Genomic DNA, 20,652 nt, shown 5'->3' with positions numbered 1-20,652 from the left:
TTAGAGAAATTATTCTTTCCAGAAATTAAAATTAATGAAAAAAAGTCTTTGACGTGTTGGAAGCATTTTCTAGCTTTTAGTTAGTATTTAACAGGAATATTATCATATTTTAAATAGCGTGCTACTTTTGCCCCATACGATGCTTTAATTGGTATTTGACTGGAAGCTAATCTTATTTGAAATAGCGTGCCACTTTTGCTCCACACCAGGGTTTTAGTTAGTATTTAACAGGAAGATCATCATATTTTAAATAGCGTGCCACTTTTGCTCCGCACGATGCTTTAATTGGTATTTGACTGGAAGCTAATCTTATTTGAAATAGTGTGCCACTTTTGCTCCACACCAGGGTTTTAGTTAGTATTTAACAGGAAAATCATCATATTTTAAATAGCGTGCCACTTTTGCTCCACACGATGCTTTAATTGGTATTTGACTGGAAGCTAATCTTATTTGAAATAGTGTGCCACTTTTGCTCCACACCAGGGTTTTAGTTAGTATTTAACAGGAAGATAATCCTATTTTAAATAGCGTGCTACTTTTGCCCCATACGATGCTTTAATTGGTATTTGACTGGAAGCTAATCTTATTTGAAATAGCGTGCCACTTTTGCTCCACACCAGGGTTTTTGTTAATATTTAACAGGAAGATAATCATAATTTAAACAGCGTGCCATTTTCGCTCCATACGATTCATCCTATCCACCAGATTTTTCTTCGAGAAGTACGGTTACAGTTACAAAAGCTCTTCTGGTGAGAGAAAAATCGCCGCAGATCTAAACGATTTAAAGAACACTGATTTAACCTGGCAGAAGAGAAAAAAGAAAGGAAATACTAAAAGTTTTTGTATTTTTTTCCTTCTTCCTTTTATCTGCGGAAACAAGTAGAGTTTTTGGAGTTTTACGATCGAGCATGTGCTTTAAAGAGTTCCCTCCGATTCTTTGAATAGAAATCTTTTAGAATGAGCCCCATCCCCCTATCGAGCCCAAACGATCCAACAGAAGCGATCCTAAAGTTATATTAGAACAATCGGTTTTGTTTAAAAAAGGAAGAAAATTTTCTAGTGTCCCATCTATTTCTCCCCTTCACATTTGCATGATTTAGAGCTTAAAAGGAAGTTAGATGGAGGAAGAATCTTTTCCTTTTTTTCCCCCTTTGCTTTTTATCAAAGAAATAACTATTTAAAAATGGAAGAAGGAAAATAATAAAAAAATATTTATATTTAGCGATTTATTAATTTTTTGTTGAAATGTTATATTGCAATTTAAAACTGTTTTCAGTTTTGCTTAAATTATTGACTCGAAAATTTTTCAAGTGATTATAAATTTAAATGTTTTATATCAGTTTCTAGTTATTAATGATTTAAAATGACCAAAACTTGACTGTTCATGAACGTATGCTTTCGTGTACGTATGCTCTGAGCAAATGCAGCATGGGAAATCTGCTGTATGGTATTGTTGCCGAATTCAAAGTTACATTAAAAGTATAAAATCTAGAAAATAATTAGCCGAGTGTAAACATAACGCTGTAAAGTTGCACTTTTTTCTTGTAATTTTTTATGCAAATTACGTGCTTTTCGAAGTAACGTAATTATACTCTGTTGCAAGTTAAGAAAAAACCATTATCTTAGTGGAGAGAGCCTGTGTACGCCAAATGGAAGCTAAGTTCCCAGGCCGAGCGTATATCAACATCGCCAACTCTTGAAATGACGTTGCATAGTCTTCTTTTTGCTTGCTTTCTTATTAACAATAATCAATTAACAAATAATAAGAATTAATAAAAAAGCTGAACATTGTATATGGATTAATATTTCCAATAAAGCCATATGTAACAACAACTTCTTGAAAGGTGACATCAGAAAGATGAAATCTGTGTATTAGCGTTCACGTTCTATAAGGTTCATAGTTGTGCTGTCATTCCTGAAAGGAAATATTTCTCCTAATTTTTGGATTTTTGTCCTGATGTTCCTGAATTTTGTTTATGTTCAGGTCATACCCAATTTAACGTATGCAAGTGCGTATTTTAAAATAATAGATTTTTAGAATCTCAAAATTTGGATTTTCGATGTAATTTTTTTTATTTTATTTAATAATGTTTTATTTAATAAAAATGACAAAATTTAAATGCTCAAAATTATTCAATTGTGTAATCTTGTTTCAGATTCCTGATCTTACAAAAAAAAAAAAAAATTCAATCCAAAAATTTAATATTCAAGTTTAAAATCTATTTGGCACTTTGGCGATTGTAGTTGGCGCGACAGATTATGATACGGAAATATCCCCTGCAGTTTTAAGAAGTAAACAGTTAGTGACATTTAATAAGAAGTTTTCTTTAGTTTTGAAAGATTATTTCGGGAAATGTGTTACACCAAGCATTTAGGATTTTTCATAACATGGTATTAATTAAAACGTGAACACGCTGATTACATTTTTCTAATGTCATCTTTTAGAAGTAAAAAAAATAGTTTGTGACATCTAGCTTTGAAAATATAAAATGCATACCGTATACATGCACTATCGCCAATAAAAAAAAAAAAAATTCTTTGTGTTTATTTGTACAAATTACGTTATTTCAAAAGTTCCCGTTATCCCGAGTAACGCTGTATGGTCGGTTTATAAAGTCAGTAAATAGAACAGAATATACTTCATTTTTTCTATTTACTATGCGATTTTTATGATGTTTTTAAATGTCGCAAACGTAGGTTATTACCCTTTCTTTATCCATTCTAAGTTTAAAAAAAGAACAAGATGTTTGAGTTTATTTTACGTGAAACATCATTTTCGATCCCCACTTCTGAGTTTACTTTTAAAGCATCGCGACTGTGAAAGCTTCTTCTTCCCCAGGCACTTTCGAAAATTTAATCGCTGATTTCAATAAGACAGGTATAAGTTTTTACCGAAATTTCCTTCCTCGTGTGTACTTTGAAGCCTAACATGGCGGTGACTCCAAACGATTCTTTTCAACTTCGAATCAGTCGTGAAAACACCCCCTTGGCGAAAAGAATCTTTTCAAAGTGTCCAATCGAGAGAAGGTTTGTGTACATCTCGCAAACATTCCGCTTTGCAATCCACTTCCCATCCGAATAATCGCTGTAAATCTTTTTCTCTCGGGGAAGGACCTTCTAATCTCGAATATTGATCGCGTTATCAAAATTTTTAGCGATCTAATTATTGTCTGAATGCCTGGGAGTAAGGTAGGAGGACGTCTCGCTGCTTTGATTGCGTTTTCGTTCTCAAATTTAATTACCTGGATTTTCATCATCGAATCAGCCGGCCGTTTCGCTTGAAGATGGAAGCTTTTGTTCTCGAAAAGATACGCTTTATCCTTGTTTCGCGTCAACTGAATCCCTAATCAAGGGACATAATCTGAATTTAATCGCAAAGGAGTCTTGAGGTAAGGTCTTCTGCCATGTCTTGTTTCCGCCAGAAGTTAAAATGTTGTCTCGAAAATATGGTGGAAAGGCATTCTGAAATATCCATCTTTCCTTTGGGGGAATTCTTGGTGATATTTACGACGAGGTAGGGTAGATAATTTTTGCACTTGTTACAGCTCATTTTCATGGAAATACTGTGTCACATGAAAAGGTCTTTTCATTTACAAAATTTCAATTTTTGATTTTGTTTTCTTATCTTTCGATTTTGTAAGAAATGTATAACTATCATAGCGACACCTGTCTTAAATTAGATTCTTAAGCTCTTTATGGACTTATTTATTTAGCCAGTTTTAACTTAATTTTTGGGGTTAATAGCAAAACCATTAGGGCTTTCAGATATTATCAAACCTTAGCATAACGTTATTGTTAGAAACTTGCTCCATTCAGTCTTTAAACGAAGCAATTCCGTGACATTCATTGTGTGAAAGGGGTTCATGAGGCTGAGGCTGTACAATATCGTGGTCTGCAGCTTGGTGGTGGTGTTATGCTTAATTTGGCATGAAATATACACTCACCCAAGAAAAAAAATCATTAATTTTTTAAAGTTACTCTTATGGATAGCCTTATTTTTGCATGATACGTAACAATGTGGTAAGTGTTACTGATCCAGCCGCCTTTATTTCATAGGTTAGCTACGAGTCATCTGCTTGAAATGGCCTTCCAGCCGTTACCGGATTAAAACCACTATGTTTTCCTATCACAAGTCATTGCCTTAACCACTTTGCTATGTGGCCCCCATGTAATTTACTTTTCTATCTTTCTTGGGAATACGTATTTAATAGTTTTCGAATTATTGTTAATGGTTAAATCCACATACGGAATAAGTTATATTGAACGACTTTTCTCTAATGGCTTTCATTTTTTATATCGTTTCTCTGGAAATTAAAGCTTTGTCTTTAAAGGATATGCTTTAATCTTTTTCCATACCAACTGTATCCCCAGGGGTTCCTTGCAATCTTCTCGAATTTAATCCCTTGATCAAAATATATTGAATTTTACTCCTTCAGGATCAGTGATAAGAGAAAGAAGTGTTACCCGAACGCTCCGAGTTAGTCCGTACTAAAGAGTACGGACTTACTCGGAGCATTTGAATAACGTACGACAAAACTTCTTTTAATATATTTATGCCATATCGTGAGGACTCTTCATAAAATATTTTCCTCATCCGAATTCTTAAATTGTTATTATATATGCAGAGCAGTTCACAATTTGGAGAGGGTCCCTTCAATATTCTGAGCTCGGTTACAGCGAAAGTATGGAAAGACTTAGCTTTCACTTAAAGCAACACGTTCCCATTTGATACTTTGACAAGTGAGAGTAAGAAGAGCTAATCCTTTACTCTCCTCCATCCCTTTCCTCCATTGCTGATCTGCCATCCAATAGGATTTTCCCGGAATATATTGAGTTATCTACAATCCAGGATCTTATAGTCCTGAAAAGTACATCTTCGTTTACATTAAAATCGATTTCGGTTGAGACGAAGAGGTTAAAACAGTTGTTCCACCTCTTTCAAAAAAAATATTTAGAAAAAAAACCTCGTAATTTATTGTTACAGTATCTTCTCGTTATATCGCATGTTCAGATATACCGTACATTCGGCTATATCACTCTTTTCTTTTCACGTCTGTGGTTAGAAAAATTGTGAAGAATTTAATTCATTTCATCATCTATTCATGAAGAAAATTTTTCGCTGGGGAGATAGATTGAACAGGTGAAAATATATGCACCATCGCTTCCCGAAGCCACGTGACCCTTCTAAGTCGAATAGAGAGATTTTTGAGATTTATGTTAATAGTTTAAATTGTTGAAAATGAATGCCATGGGCTTGAGGAGTATCTTGAACAGGATATTCTCCGATTTTATTTCCTTGGCGAGAGGTTCATCCTTTTAAAAATGTTCACCTAGATTTTATCTGTCGGCTATTAAGCTTATAATGCTCTATAGAGTTTATTCATTTGAAATAACTTGGAATAATCATGTTTGCTAATTTATTAAGTTTTTGTTTGCTTGTTTCAGTAAAATCCTGAAAATACAGAGTCTTCTAGAATTATTATTTATTTTTCATGTAGGAAGATTTAGTTCTACTCAAGTTATTTTCGTTCTACGACTGAGACTGCTTTTCTTCATTTTTCATTCAAAATGAATTTTCTGTAGTTTTTCATTGAAATTAAAGGTACACGAATACCTCTCATATTTTGAAACCTGAATAGTTCTGTGTTCAGCAAAGATAACGGAAAACTGATCTGATTTGATTGAAAACTGATTGAGATTTGATCTTTTGTTTGTCTGCTTGATCATTGTAAAATTTCGAAATTTGTAATTGTTTTCAGATGCAGTTATCTATAATGCATCAAAAGCTAAGTGAAGTTGCTCTAATTTTTTGACTAATTAGCATATTTCCTAAAACGTATAATTTCGTTTTGCAGTCGTTGTCTTCTTTACTCAGGACCTGACCTATTCGCCTCAAAATTCGGCCTGCGAGCCGCGTTGCTGCGAAAAGTTGTGCTGAGAGCCGCGGTGGCTCAAGGGATAGAGCGTTCGCCTTCCAATGAGGTGAACCGTTTTCGAATTCCATCGATGGCTGGTCTTTTCGAATTCCACACCCGTCTCGCACCGACCACAGTGCTAACGTAAATTATCCTCAGTGGTATACGGATCATGAGTTAGAGTCCCCCCTGCCGTCAAGCTAACCGTAGAAGGTTCTCGTGGTCTTCCTCTCCATGTAACACTAATGCGGGTTAGTTCCGTCAAAAAGTCCTCCACAAAGTCCAATTTCTCCCAATGCTTCATCCAGGAATCATCTTGTCTTCAGGATTGGGTTCTAAATTGCAAGGCTGCGGAGTTGAACGTTGGTAGTCGTAAACCCATAATTGGGTCGGCTATTCATTGATGGTTATAAAAAGTTGTGCGACGCACTGGGAATTTCGGTGTAATAGATGATCAGCCCATTCTAGGTGTGTTTGTAGTCATAAATGGATGTCCATGATCAAATTCCTTTGGGAATGAAGCAACTATAAAATGGTGCATAATATTGAACTTGAAATAAAAATTCAACCTTATTCCTTTCGCTTACTTTAACATATTCTCCTGAGACCCAATACACTATCTACCAATAAGTATTTGAACACGTGTGATTGAAAAGAAAAACAAACTTTATTCATAATCAATAGTTGGTAGAGCCTCCACGAGAGGCAATTACTGAGTGAACCTTCCGGGGTATACTTTCCACAAGTCCTTGTGTGACGACTAGTGGTATTTTCTTCCATTCGGCTTGGAGAAGACATGTGAGTTCCTTCACCGATTTTGAACGGGTAGTACACCCCTTAATTCGTCGATCCAACTCGTCCCATAGATTCTCGATAGGGTTTAGGTCTGGGCTCTGGGCCGGCCAGTCCATTCGATTAACCCCATTGGCACCATACCAAGCCTTGCTGACCCTCGCAACATGACAGGTGGCATTGTCGTCCTGGAGGTAACAGGGGTCCACCCCGTAAAACTGCCACAACGTAGGAAGCACATTGTCATCCAAAATAGCGCAGTAGGCATCTTGCATGGGACTAATGCCGATGTTGTGCCCTACACGATATATACCGGCGGAGGACGTGACATATCTGGACCGCAGCTATAGTCATTTGCATAGGTGTCCAAATACTTATTGGTAGATTCTTATTGAGATTCTTTTACCATTTTTTAGATTAACATTTAGGACAGTTATACAGTATATAAATGTTCTATTGTTTGAATCGAGTAGATTTTATTTCATGACCGTAATTGAAAAAAATACACTGAAATATCCTATAATATAGAGAAGAAGCTAAAAATTAAAATATATATATATATATGCATGCANAATACATATATATATATATATATTTATGCAATAAATGAAAATAACTAAAAAAAATTATTTAAGTGAAGTATTTTAATAAATATATTCTATCTTATTTATAAGTTTCCCCTACCCCTTTTTTTAAAGCTCCTTATTTGAGCAAAAATAGCATTTTCTGCCTTCAGAAAGTTAAAGCGAATGTAATTGAAGGACACGTAATTTATGAATTTGAAATCCAAATCTTTTAAAAGCCATGTATTTTCTAAAAGCCATATTTATTTTAAAGCATGATTTGAAAACGATATGACGCTATAAAAACTTATTTTTCGGTGCAGAATTGCAGAAAATGGATTATAAAATCGTTTTGGATGCATTCCAGTATCTCCTCCTGTGAAAGTACCTAAGAATATTATTAAAACGGGGGAAAAGAAGATGGTTTTGTTTTGGAACAGAATGTTTTGTTCCAACAGCTGGCTATGTCATAGAGCAGATAAAGTAAATACAGTAAAATTTCGAATGCGCCGCTGTTTTCGATGCGAACCAGGATGGTGTTTGAGGGAAGCACTCACCCGTGTCGAAAATTGAGGCAGCCATCTTATTAAACTCTTATCGTTTTAAAGATCGTGGAATACATGGTTTAAACATGAAGGCTAAAAAGAGGGAGTATCCCGTGCCAAGTTAAGGGAGGTGGGGAACGTTTTAAATGGATTTTTTATTTTGAAATAAATTGAGACTGAACTTATTTCTTCCATTTTTAACTCTTGAGTAGCATCGTTCTTTTTATCTGTTCCTTGACTAAGTCGCTTTGGCCAACAGTCCTTCAAAATAACGTTCCAATTTTTTTTTTCTACCCCTTCCCAAAAATAAGCTAGTATTTCAACATTGCTGATTTAGAAATTTGATTTTAACTATAAGCAAAGTTAAAATTGGTGTACTTAAACTAATGTACTACTAACATTTTTGGTCACAGTATCGGTACTTTAATCAGGGATATCATTCACATTTTTAACAATTATGCGGGGTATGTACAGGATGTTCTGGAAAAAAAAAAAAACTTTTAATATTTGTATCATTCACATTTTTAATAATTGTACAGAATGTTCCAAAAAGACCGCTTTGAATTTGTGTATTTTATAAATTCTTTGCCAATAAGTCAAAGTATACGCAAATTAATATTTAATTAATATTAAAATTAATATTAATCGAAGGCTACGAATTACTACTGAGGAAAAGATGGAATAAAAAATACCTGCTTGATTGCTGAAGGAAACTGGAAGAGGGTGATAATTCATGTTTTCATCTCGCCCCTTCCCTCTAGTGGAATTTGATAATCTTTTTATTTTTTCATTGCTTAAAGAAACATTAGCGATCCCTAATATGTTAACCATTTTTAAAGGATTCTAAAAAATTTAAAGTCATTTATGACTTAGCATTCTATATGCCTAGCTAGAGTCTACTTAACTTGGTAATACAAACTTAACTAACAAAGTTGATAACATAAATCATATTTTTGTATCGCATTCATTTGTCACTATAAACTGCCAAAGATATTGCCTCAAATTAAAATAATTACAATTGTCGAATTTCCTGCAAACCATATTTCTGAGAAGTTATGCAAATGGCTAGCTGAAAAACCAAATTGTTGTAAACAAACGATTTAGTGGTGTAAATTTCACGTCACAATAAACTGCCTAAGTTATTTAATTTAATTTTATTTCATAACCGTCGTTGAACAGCCGACCCAATTTTTTAGGTTTACGGAGCAAAACGTCAATATGGAGATAAGCCACAATTTCGTAAAAACTAAAAGCGTTTGTGATTTATTTATTTATTTTATTACTATTATTTTTTTCATATTTAGAAAGTTCTCTGTCTCTGTATTATCTGGACTCATAAAAATTTGCAAAAATTGAGAGGTATTTACTGAATTTAATAATTTTGTTCAAAGGGGAAAAAATCACGCTGAATTGGTAATTTTTAAAAACATTTAAGAACTTCTAAAATATTTAAGCTATTTGCCCGTTCTAAAGACGGTTTACATAGTTTAAAATGATAACTTTGTCTCAAGTGTTAAGGTATTTAAACTCTTCATTATTATTCTTCGAAAAACACTGCTAAATCATTATTATTGGAAGAGAGCTATCGCTATAACTTCAAATTTCTATTGACACATCAGACTAAGTTTTGAAAACTTAATTTAACAAAGTTCTATTATAACTTAATTTTAATCTGTTCTCTTAATCTTTAATTATAGCAGCTGTGACAATCAGTAAAATTATATCTTATCAACTTACCCTTTCATAACAAACAATAATTAATGTGATTTCAAAATAAATATTTACACCGTTACTCGATATCTATTCTACTGACTTTTGAGCCAAAAAGAAAAAAAAAAGTCTCAACATCCCTGTGTATACGTTCCCATGCGATGGCTTGATGACAGCCCTATTTCTCGTCGTCAACAAGTGTTGGCGATATTTTGTTTCACTGTAAGCGATAATAGAGATATGCCCTTCTTCGCTGTTCCGTCTCACATGTTTCTGTGAGTTAGTGTATAACAGTGCTGTCTGGAATTCGTATCTTACATTTGTAATTATTACGGGGATTACTTCTTGGCTGCGTTTTCATGACAATTGGTGACAAGTTAAGAAATGCGCAAGTTTCTTGGCGGAAGAATTTTAAATAACTGCCATCCTTTTGGTTGTTGTCTTCCATGCAAATTAATATGAGACTTTGATTAATATGAATAACGCACCGTTGACGAAGGGAGCAGCGGTTAATGAAATTTTTAAAACCGTCGAGAAAGTGAGTTGTGATGATGGTGATGGCGAAAACTCATCTTCGGCGGGATGCCGAGCTGAAATTAAAATTTCTCCTTTTAAGGTAAGAATTTCGCCAAAGCCTTCTGTTTTAGCCTTTACATATTTATGGAGTTTCAGCTTTCTTTGAATAGTTACGCGGTTTAATAATTTATTCAAAACCTTTCTCTGAAGAAAAAAATATTTGAAAGGCTTAGTTATACATTATATTTTGAGGAATTAATCTTAATGCGATGTATTTACTTGAGGTAGCGATGTTGTTACTACTTTTAGATAAATTCACTGTTTGAATTTAAATAAAGTTTTCATTTTCAACTGCGGAATTATAAGTCTTTTTTTGGAAACATGTTGCTAAAGGAGGATCTGTAACTAGCAAAATTGTTAAACATTTATTTGAATCAGTGTAAATAAATAATATGAAGCGTTGTATGCAGTGTAAGTAAATAATTTAAAGTGTAGGGCGAACCCCTTAATTATTTAAAAATAAATAATACAGGAGTCATTTTTAAAAGAAAAATTGCGTTTTGTGATTAATAAATCAAAAAAATGTGGATGTTATATAGATTTTCAAAAAAAAAAAAATAATAATAATAAATAAATAAATAAAGCATGTAAGCTAAAAGCATTTCGCAAAAATAGTATTTCTTTCATTTTTCAAACCTATTACAGTTTTGTCAGTACCTGAAAAAAATTAAAAACTGGTATCAATTAAACTGGTAAAAATTTCCTATTATTAGCTTCCATTTTCGAATCAAAGTTCGAATTCTTCGGATCTACATATATTTACTCAGAGAAAATAAAATAGTCTGGTAGCTTCAAACATTATCTATATAAAAAAAATTATATTAATACTACTACCACTTTTTAATTTTTTACATGTGCTTATGAACCCTGGATTAAGTCAAATGTAACCTTTTTGCAAGTTACCAAGTCAATAACTTAACTGATTTTTAAAAATTTAAATTTCGATCAGAAATTATTTTAAGTTTTAATTTGGTTTTATTTATTTGTTCAATTTTCGCAAGGAAATTGATTTTTGCTTTTATCTTCTTTTGGAAAATAACTTTTTAATAATTTCCAAAACGGGGAAACGTGTCAAATCAGAACTTTGTCAGCAGAGAATAATTATTGAGGTCGAAGAAATTTTTGCAGCAGTATATTGATTAGTAGTTGTTTCTTATGATGGTTTTTCCACAATTTAACCCTAGATAACCTTCGTTTTATAAACTGCCGATGTTTGTCAGTTTTGCGAATTCAGATATTCCCGTTGCTCTCACAATATCTCAGTCACAGTACTTTCATAACTAGTAAAATGAGTCATCCGGAAAGGTGAAAGCTGTACACTTGTTACTTTGTCGAGATCTGTTGTAATCGTCGTTTAACAGTCGAATGTTTAGTTAATAAATATTGAAAAGAAATTCAAAATAATTTTGAATATTGAAAAGACCACAGAAAACACGACTTTAGAATAAACGCAGAATATGTACTCCTTTGTCTCTGAAAGAAACACGAAATGACATGCTACTATGCAACAACATCCAAGAGCGCAAATGATAATTTTTTCCCATATTCCGATTTTTTACTCGAAATGGTTTTAATACTTTAAGTTACGGTAATTTGTTTGAAATAAATAAATAAATGATAAGAAATTTATTTCGTTTTTGGTTCGTCAAATGATTAGTTACAGATAACACTGATTAATGTTTAGTTTCCACGGTCAAAAATGTTTTTACAAATACATCTTTTAAAATTTATATTTTTAACTGTTATAATACAAAGCGTAATTTTGAATAAATTGTATGATACTCTAATCGTAAGTGATGTACTAATGTATGACTCTAACGTATACTTTAAAATTTTATGCAAATATATTTTGAGAAAGTTTATAATACGAAATGTCATTCTATAATGTATTTATCTCTAATCGTTCATAAATAATTGGAAATGAATATTTACTGAGTAATGTTGTTCTGTTAAAAAAGTAATTTCGTTTTTTTCTCTTTTTTTAAAAAAAAAATGAAAATAATGAGACAATTTTATAACGAATAAATATTTTATTGAATCATACATTTTGCCTTCTTTCTGGCAAAAGCATGATTCTATGATTCACATCGGATAATTTATTTTCCTGTTGGAACAGCCTTTTTACCTTTTCGATAGTAAAAATGTAAACTATGTCGAAAATTTTGCTATTTCACTTTCCATATTTGAAAGAGCACAAACGTAAAACTTCGTCGTAAAATCAGTCAAACTTTTTCGCCAGCAAGCCTTGCTATAGCAGCTGTCAAAATGATTACATAAATGATTTTGCGCTTAAGTGTGAAATTGGCTGTCAAAAAATATATTTATGAGGAAAAATGAATTTACTTTCCGAACAATCGAATAATATTAGTGTTTTTCAATGATTTGTTAAAAATTTTAATCGATAATAGATCTGAATCAGAAAAGTACAGAGTTGGAGCTCGAATCAGAGTCAAACTTACTCCTAATACAAGTGATAAATTCGATATTTTCTTATTCGATGACTATTTTAATTCTCATTACATTTTGAAAAGAACTTATAAATAAAAGAAATGAAGTTTGAAGAAAAAAGATTAATTAAAATTATTTTGTTCCGTTTTGTAACAACAATTAAAAGTTTTTTTTGTGCCAAGTTATTTTACATTTTTGAATAATTTTAGGAAATTTAAGAAGTTTCCGTTCGAAAAGAAATTTTCTTGACATCATAAAAAGAATTGTTATCGCAGCATCAGAAATTGCTTTTTTAAAAGGAGGATCTTACAAAAGAGTTATAAAGTTGTGTTATTAACGGTATTAACAAAGAAATGATTGTTTATCTTAACTTCATCTCTAAGATATTAAAATGATTTTTCTTTCAACACAGTTTTGAAATAATCTTTTTTCCCCCTCCCTCCTTTCATTTAATTTGCTTCGGATTTAATGAGATTTACTTTGAATGAGTTTTGAAAATTTTTATTATTAATATATGTGTAAATCCATAATTTATTGTAATTAATTTTTTAATTACAGGGAGCGGAACGAGAATGCTGGGAATTCCACAACGTCGTTCTTACAAGGGTGAGTTTTTTTTTTTTACTTAGAATTAATTTTTGTTCCTGAAATGTTTTTGAAAAGATTTCGCTGTAAAAAGAAATGGGGTTTTCTTTTTTAACGTTTACATAGTTAATTTTTTTTTTATTTAAATAATTATTTTTATTCTTAAAGAACCTCAGTAAATATTTCTTTTTTACATTGAAGTATATTTTCTCTTTTTATTGAATCTAAATATTTCTTTTAAGGCTATAAAATAGAATAAACGAAATTGAATGACTTCAAAAATTAAATTATTCTTGTCGTTGCTTTTTCTTTGAATGGATCATAAATGGGTTTTGACCGTTTAGCAAACTTTTTCAACTCTTTATTACATTAAAATTTGTATTGATTAATGTATCGCTCATGGGCTGCAATAGTGACACAACTCAAAAAGCACGCGTTTTGGACTAAGAACACGTGTAAATATGAAAATGTACATTCTTTCAGCAACTCATAATTCAACTTGTAGGTAATCTTCAAACTAAAGCATTTTGCTTAGACTTAAACTTAACTCCCACTTATCTCAAAACTTGATTTTTTTTGAGTTGTGCCGCTATTGCAGCCCATGAGCTATATATATTAAAACAAAAAGATATAAATAATAAAAATGTAATAAAAAGTGTTGTAACCCATCAGCAGCCAACAACATTAATACATACCTTAAAACGAAAATAGTGTCTGACTTCGTTATAGCAGCGTGTCGAACAGCAAAGGCTATAGGCCATGTTGCTATTGACTGGACACTACTCTAACAATAACATGAGAACTCAAAGATTTTTTTAATGCATTGTCAATGCAAAACCCAATTCGATCCGAGTTCACATTCACAAATACCACCACAGCCACAGCCATCTTTCCAAATTATCTGGTTGAAGATGGTGCTTCATAAATGAATATAAGTGACGGTTACAGTTTAGGCATTCGTGGGCAGCGTAAATCTCAAAAAGTAAATTTAAACTTAAAATTTAAATTGTGCCAAAAGGTGATTGACAAAATTAATTGGAAAGTTATTCCAAAAGAATTTAGCTTTGAAATTTTCAACTTCTAACTCAAAGTTGGTTTTGTTTATTCTTTTAAATCTGATCATTTGAGAAATAATAATACCTCTGAGCACCTTGATACTAACTAAACAGAAATAGTTCTGTAGACTGAGTACCTCAAATTTGAAGTCTTTGCTTTTATCGTATACAGAGATTGTGGGTTTGTGTAGCCCAATGCTACACGTAAATCTTAAAAGTTTACTGCAATATCATCTGCATTAGTTTTAACAAGATTTAAGCAATTTGAATAAATTGAATGATGTAAGCTTTGAAATTCAGGAAAATTAATCCATCAATATATCTGCAACTTAACTTGTGATATATCTCGTTATATAGTTGTTTTTCATAGTAAATTATAAATAGGTTGGCCATAGTTGAGCTTAAATTGGCTGCCATGGAAATACCATTAATTTGCCCTGTGGTGGAATTTTTTATGATTATAATTGTAAATGTACATAGTATCGATCAAGCGTTCGTATTTATATTTATAGACGGAGTTGTAGTTAGCCTCTCTAAAAGAAATGAGTTTTTTTTTTTTTAATGTCCACTAGCCCACTTGTGTTTTTATTAAAAACTTGGGTTTAACCGAGTCTTTGAGGAAAAATCAAAGCTTTTAGCGTTAAAATTTATCTTTATTCCTGAGGTCTTTAAGGAGATGACATGACAGGATTTGCTTCGAACATAAAAGTTAAGTATTTGGTAACTATTCGAAACTTGTTTTGCTAAAATGTAATAATTTTTTTGGAAGATTCTAAATTTCTACGCTATTATTTTCTTTTTTTCTTAACGTCAAACTGTTTGTTACATAAAAAAAAATATTAAAGTTTTTTCAATTAAAAGATCAAGATCATTTTTTATTACGCTCACACAGGTTCAATTCCAGAGGTTAATTTCTATAAAATTGTGTATCACGTTTATCTTCAATTGTTTGGTAGTCTTTGTTTAAATGACAATTTGTTTACTATTATTTTGCTTTTGAAGTAAATTAATTGCTCTAGTACAGTAAATTAAAAAAAAAAAAAAAAACAGTTGGTATTTTTTCCTGCTGGACACATTTTGGCGAACCCTGATAAAAAATAATGATTTAATAGAAAATTTTGGTTATTAAATGCGTTTTTTCGATCTAATTTCAACGAATTTTTTGTATCATTGATAATTTTTTATTAAAATAATTTGCATGTCATGTGCTTCTTTATTTATAAGCACATTTCTGTATCCGCCGAATTAGTTAGCCTGTCGCTCGCAATTAGCAGTTATCACGAGTCCAACAAATTCTATAAAAGAAACAAAACGCAACTAGAAGTTAGTTTATTGCGAACGAGGCAAATGTTATCTGACATATAAAGTGCTGAGTAAAAAACAGAGTGGCTTTGATCTGCTCGATGTTCTAGTACTTTCCGGAACAATAATTATCCTTTACTTCTTCCTGGCAATGTTTTGCGATGCGTAAGATTAAAATACTGTTATGTATATCCGAAATATACTAACTGGCACTGGCTAGAATTTAGTTTTCTAATTATTTAATGTTTAAATTTTTAGCTACAAATATTTTAGTTTTATAACTGGAAAAGAAAGAAAAATGAAGCGTAGCCGAGAAAATTAATTTAATAATCATCTTTACTGTGTTTGCTTTACGTTGATGTTGTTTACGCGAGTTTCTCGGAAAATAAAAGAAATAAAATTAGTATATACAGTATAGAAAAATATTAATGCAATTCCATTAATAATTTAAAAATGTTGAGATAAAAAATGCTGTTAATTTGTTTCAAATTCTTAAGACAATTTTGATAGCTGATAAATTTGAACTTTTTGCTTATTTTTGTAATTTAAAGTTGTATAAGATTTCTGAAATTACTTCGAATAAATAATTTGGCTTAAATTTACTGCTTTTAAAGAGTTTCGCCAAGGAACATGATGATAAAAATTTTCCTTTTTAGCACGTCATATATTGCCTCTCCATTTAAAATTTTATGAAATAAAGAACTAGCTTTTTACTATTAAAATGCTTTTAAAGCAAACGATTTAAAAAGTCACTCACGAAAAGTGCTGAATCAGAAATATGCTACTAAAGCTTCCATTTATAGTCTGCTTTTATCAATCTTTTTGCATCATAAATATAAATGAAGTCTCACCGGCGTCGAAAAATTAGCATAATTTTAGGAAAGAAAAAAAAAAAAACGAACTTGGAAAGGTAAGAAAATCTCTGCATAAAAGAGCTTCAATAATCTCTCGAACATCAATTATTGTAGCGTTGAGTTGTTTTTTCTCTTTCTTTTCAATCGTTTGCGCTTTTAGCGAAAAGCAAATATTCAGGTTAATGATCGTTAGCTGCCCGTTATTCTAAAGTTAAAACTAGTTTAGATAAACGGGGGGAAAAAAATAACCTTTATAATTTTAGCAACTGCGTAAGCGAATTTTATTTTTATTGCAATCACTTAATTTGACTGTCGAAAATTTAAAGGGTTTGATACGCATGATCAAAAAGCACTATAACAAGTTAAAGAAAATAATAGAAAAGTTTCATTTTAATGACTTTAACTACATTAAAATAATGGTGAGCCATTAATGGCGAAATAATGGAGAATATCTTGCCTCCTTTCTAATAATTATGGAAATTTTTATTCTTCTATATTTTTGGTTCATATCTTTAAACTTCTAAGAATTTTAGAATGTGCATTTATTAATTTTTGTAATCACTTCTCTTAAAGCTAAAAGAGAAACAACATTATTATAAGGGAATATTTAAAATATATGAAGAAATTGTATGGTTTGTTATTTTAAATAATAGAGTAGATATTTTGTTAGATATTAGACAGAACCTTTTTATTCTTAAACCTACTATACCTGTTTAAACCTATTATTCTCTCTGTTTTGCTATTTATTCCTTAAAAAATATAATACATTATATGTTTAGGCTTTTGTTTCTCTACATTAAAAAATTGTAAGAGCCGCTGCTTTGAATGTTCAACTTTACATTACATTTTATTTTGCTGCGCAAAAACTAAGATTTGGAAGCTTGAAATTTTGCAGGTGTGTGGAAAAATGTGTAGGGCAAACGATGCGAAAAAAAATTAACATTCGATAATTAGTACGTGAATTACCGACAGTTAAATTTGTTGGCCCCTCTCCTGCCAACAGAAATGCAGTTACAGAGTTGAAATTGAAGTGCTATTTCATTTAAAAATTAAATCGAATTTCTAATTTAAACAAATGATCCAGTACCAATTAGTTTGTTGAAAGTTATTTTAATTTTAAATGCTTTTTTTGTGAATTTTTATTATATTTTTTGTTTTAAATGTTGACTATTTGTCTTGTTTTGATCTCTTATGAGACCTTTATTTTTTTAAGCTCGTGCTGCTTGATTCTATGTCGATTGTATAAAAAATAATAGTTGTTTCCAGATGCAAATCTTATCATTTGTGTTGAAATTCTTTAAAATACAGAAAATTATGTCATGAAGGAAAAACCTGTTTACGATTTTGAACTCTCATAATGATGATACAAGTCTTTTAATAGGGGTCGGGATAGCCTGGTTGGCAGGGCGCTGGACTTATGTTCGTGAAAACGGGAGTTGGAATCCAGCCGACTGAAGACTCCCCTTGTAGTAAATGGTAACAGTTAATTTTGTCGGGTCACAAAGTCCTAAACGTTCCCAAAACAAATTATACCTCTGGGGGGGTACTGAATTGGAGATTGATTGTTCTCTGATTCAGGTCAAAATTACGATCTGTTGATGAATGAATGCCTCCGCTCTATAAATTGGTGTGATGTATGGGTGTGGCGGAAGTTGACTTCTTGGCCAGAGATGGCACCACTGGAAAACAGGAACAATCGCACCATATTGTCCTAATGGCCTACGTCACCAACAAGTCCCTTTATTAGTAAAATTACTTATTATTCATTTCTATTTATTGTGTGTCAGATTCTGTATTTCTAAGTTTAAATTTTTTCTGAAAAGTAGATTTGATGATTTTTGAAATCCAAGTAATCGTTCATTTTGTGCTGGTTTAAACTATTAAGAAATATTGTTACATAAAATTCTTATAGCTGTTTAATTGGTTAACTATATGTTCTTTGTTTTTGTGAAAAATATCGAATTTTAAGTGAAAAACAATGACGTGGGTTGGGGAGCAGAGCGAGCAGGAGTCGGAGTCTCGTGGTCTTAAATTATTTATTTCTGGTATATTTTTAAACGATAAAACTATTTTTGATTAAATCCGATGAAAATGGCAAAAGAACAGGATTTGACAAATAAAAAAAAAAAAGCTAGGACATTAATAAAACTAAATATTATGTTTAAATGCATGCTAAATGAATGTTTTTGCATTATTTGGTACTGGATTGTGAATTCTGAGAAAAAAATTGATTTATTACGTTTATTGCATAACATAATGATATACAACAAAACATTGAAAGTAAAATACTAAACCAGTAATGTTTTAAAATAACCTGACGTTTGAAAAAAAGTTAATAAAACCCTCTTTCTGCTAATGATAATTTTTTTTTTACGTATTTGCCCCTTTAAGCAAAAAAGTGTCTTAGAACAAAAAAAAAGTTCTAGTTTTTTAACGTTCTTGCTGACGTTGAAATCAGAACCGTGCCTCTGAAATCGCAATTAGCGATGGCCCATCCTTTTAAAGGACATTATTTATCACTTATGTGACTTCATTTGTGTGTAATTATGACGCGAAGTAATTAACGCCAAATAAGAAGAGTTTTAGGGGAAGCAGAAGGAAAAAAGACGCCGTCAAAAATGTGTGTCGAACACTTCCGTTTAAAGCTGTCAACGCCGTCATTAACAACTAATTTGGATGGAATTATTTTTTAAAAATAAAAAAATCGCTCCTCCACAATATGAGTTTTTGGGCACCACGAAATTCTCTTAATTACGTGGCTCGAAACCTGCACAATTTGTCATTTGGACTTTTCTTATAGAACATAATCTCTGCTTTGGCGATATTTTTTTTTGGTCTTTTTTAGAGAAAAAGAGCATCAACTAGCTTTATGAAATCTCTTGTAATTGGAATTCTGTGACACATAAAAGCAATACAGAAAATACTTTCTCTTATTACTTTTGGGTGCTTTTTTTTTCTTCTTCTTTTTTTTTTAAAGAGTATTTGCAAAATTTTTCAGTTAGCGGTGAAACGCTGGATAGCATACAGGGGGGTTCTGTCCAGACATTTTGTGAAAGGTCCAGTTTTTGTAAAATTGTGAAAAAATGCCTCGTAATTTGTGAATATAAAATAAACGTTAAGTCGCATTCTTTCAACCAGGATCCTGCTTTTGTGCATTTTTGCAAATAGGGTGTCCTGTTATTGCAAAAAAACTTTTTTAAGGAGTTTTTAAATTTTAAATATATACAAGATTATGCTCAACACAGTAAAATTATAATTAAAAAAAAATTAAATTTTCAAAAATGAACAGCAATAGCTGCTACTAAATTAGAGATGCAACATACAAATATTTGGTATTTAGCCTATACTGCTGAACGCAGAATATTCATTTCGAACGAATAATGGAAGAAGCGTCTGCCGAAGACAAAACTTAGTTCGTTTACATCTGTCTTTCTCCCCTCCCCCCCCCTGGGAAGGGTTTGTTCGATTAACAAAACAATAATGAAGATAAACAAATTAATGCAGGGTCCGATTAAAAGATAAATTAGGGTCCTTTTTTAAGCGAAAATATTTTGTGAAGGATCCGTTTTTATGAAAAGATATTTTGTGTAGCGTCCGTTAACGGACCTAAATTTCTTCTAAACAGACCCCTGGCTTACCTTATTATAATATTTTATTTCAAGGAATCTGCTTTCTCTTAAAAATAAATGAAATGTTATTGGTATGACTATGTTTGGTTTCTGGGCTAAAAAAAAAACAATCCTTTTTTTTAAATCAATAATTACTAGGTTTACTTTAAAAATTATTAAAAACCTAATTTAAATTTTTTTTATTTTTCACTACATCAAAGTAGAAACATTGTTGTCAATTATTTCTGCACAGAATAATCATGTAAGAATACCCTAAATTGAGCCTATATTCATGGCATAAAAATTTTTATTGATAATTTGTAATGAATTACATTATGGTTTGTGAGTCATCGTCACTAAAAATTCGGCCCTTTTAAAATTATGTACTTTGTATACTTTTTTAATAAATTGTGAATTGTTCTACTGCATAGAATCGTTTGCGTAAAACTTTTTGCGTTTTTTGTCATTTTTAAACATGTATATTTTTTTTATTAAATTATGAATTACAAATTATTCTACAGAAAAGAATCGTCTGTTTAAAAATTTGTGTTCCTCTTTTCATCTTAAAGCATGAACATTTTTCGATAAAATATGAATTACAAATTATTGTACATAGAATCGACTGCTCAAAAATTTTCGCTCCCTCTCTCTCTCTCTTTAATCATGTATACATTTTTATAAAATACGAAACAGCCGACG

At 31.3% G+C, this 20,652-nt stretch overlaps 1 protein-coding gene across 6 annotated transcripts in view; it reads left to right on the top strand.

Annotated features, from left to right (window-relative positions):
* Positions 1-20,652, top strand: part of LOC107455203 (tight junction protein ZO-1) — a 327,629-nt gene that overhangs the window by 245,324 nt on the left and 61,653 nt on the right. For 4 of the 6 annotated variants that reach the window (XM_071177703.1, XM_071177697.1, XM_071177706.1 and 1 more), the window contains one exon: positions 13,108-13,155. In XM_071177703.1, the coding sequence (XP_071033804.1) occupies positions 13,108-13,155 (48 nt within the window). Of the gene's footprint in view, positions 1-9,756; positions 10,142-13,107; positions 13,156-20,652 lie in introns of those variants that run through there. The other 2 variants (XM_071177713.1, XM_071177710.1) reach the window with 1 other exon arrangement.

The sequence above is a fragment of the Parasteatoda tepidariorum genome, chromosome 1, assembly GCF_043381705.1.
Source record: "Parasteatoda tepidariorum isolate YZ-2023 chromosome 1, CAS_Ptep_4.0, whole genome shotgun sequence".
Classification (NCBI taxonomy): Eukaryota; Metazoa; Arthropoda; class Arachnida; order Araneae; family Theridiidae; genus Parasteatoda; species Parasteatoda tepidariorum.
Note: the sequence above shows the minus strand (reverse complement) of the source record. Positions and strands in the feature narration are given on the sequence as shown.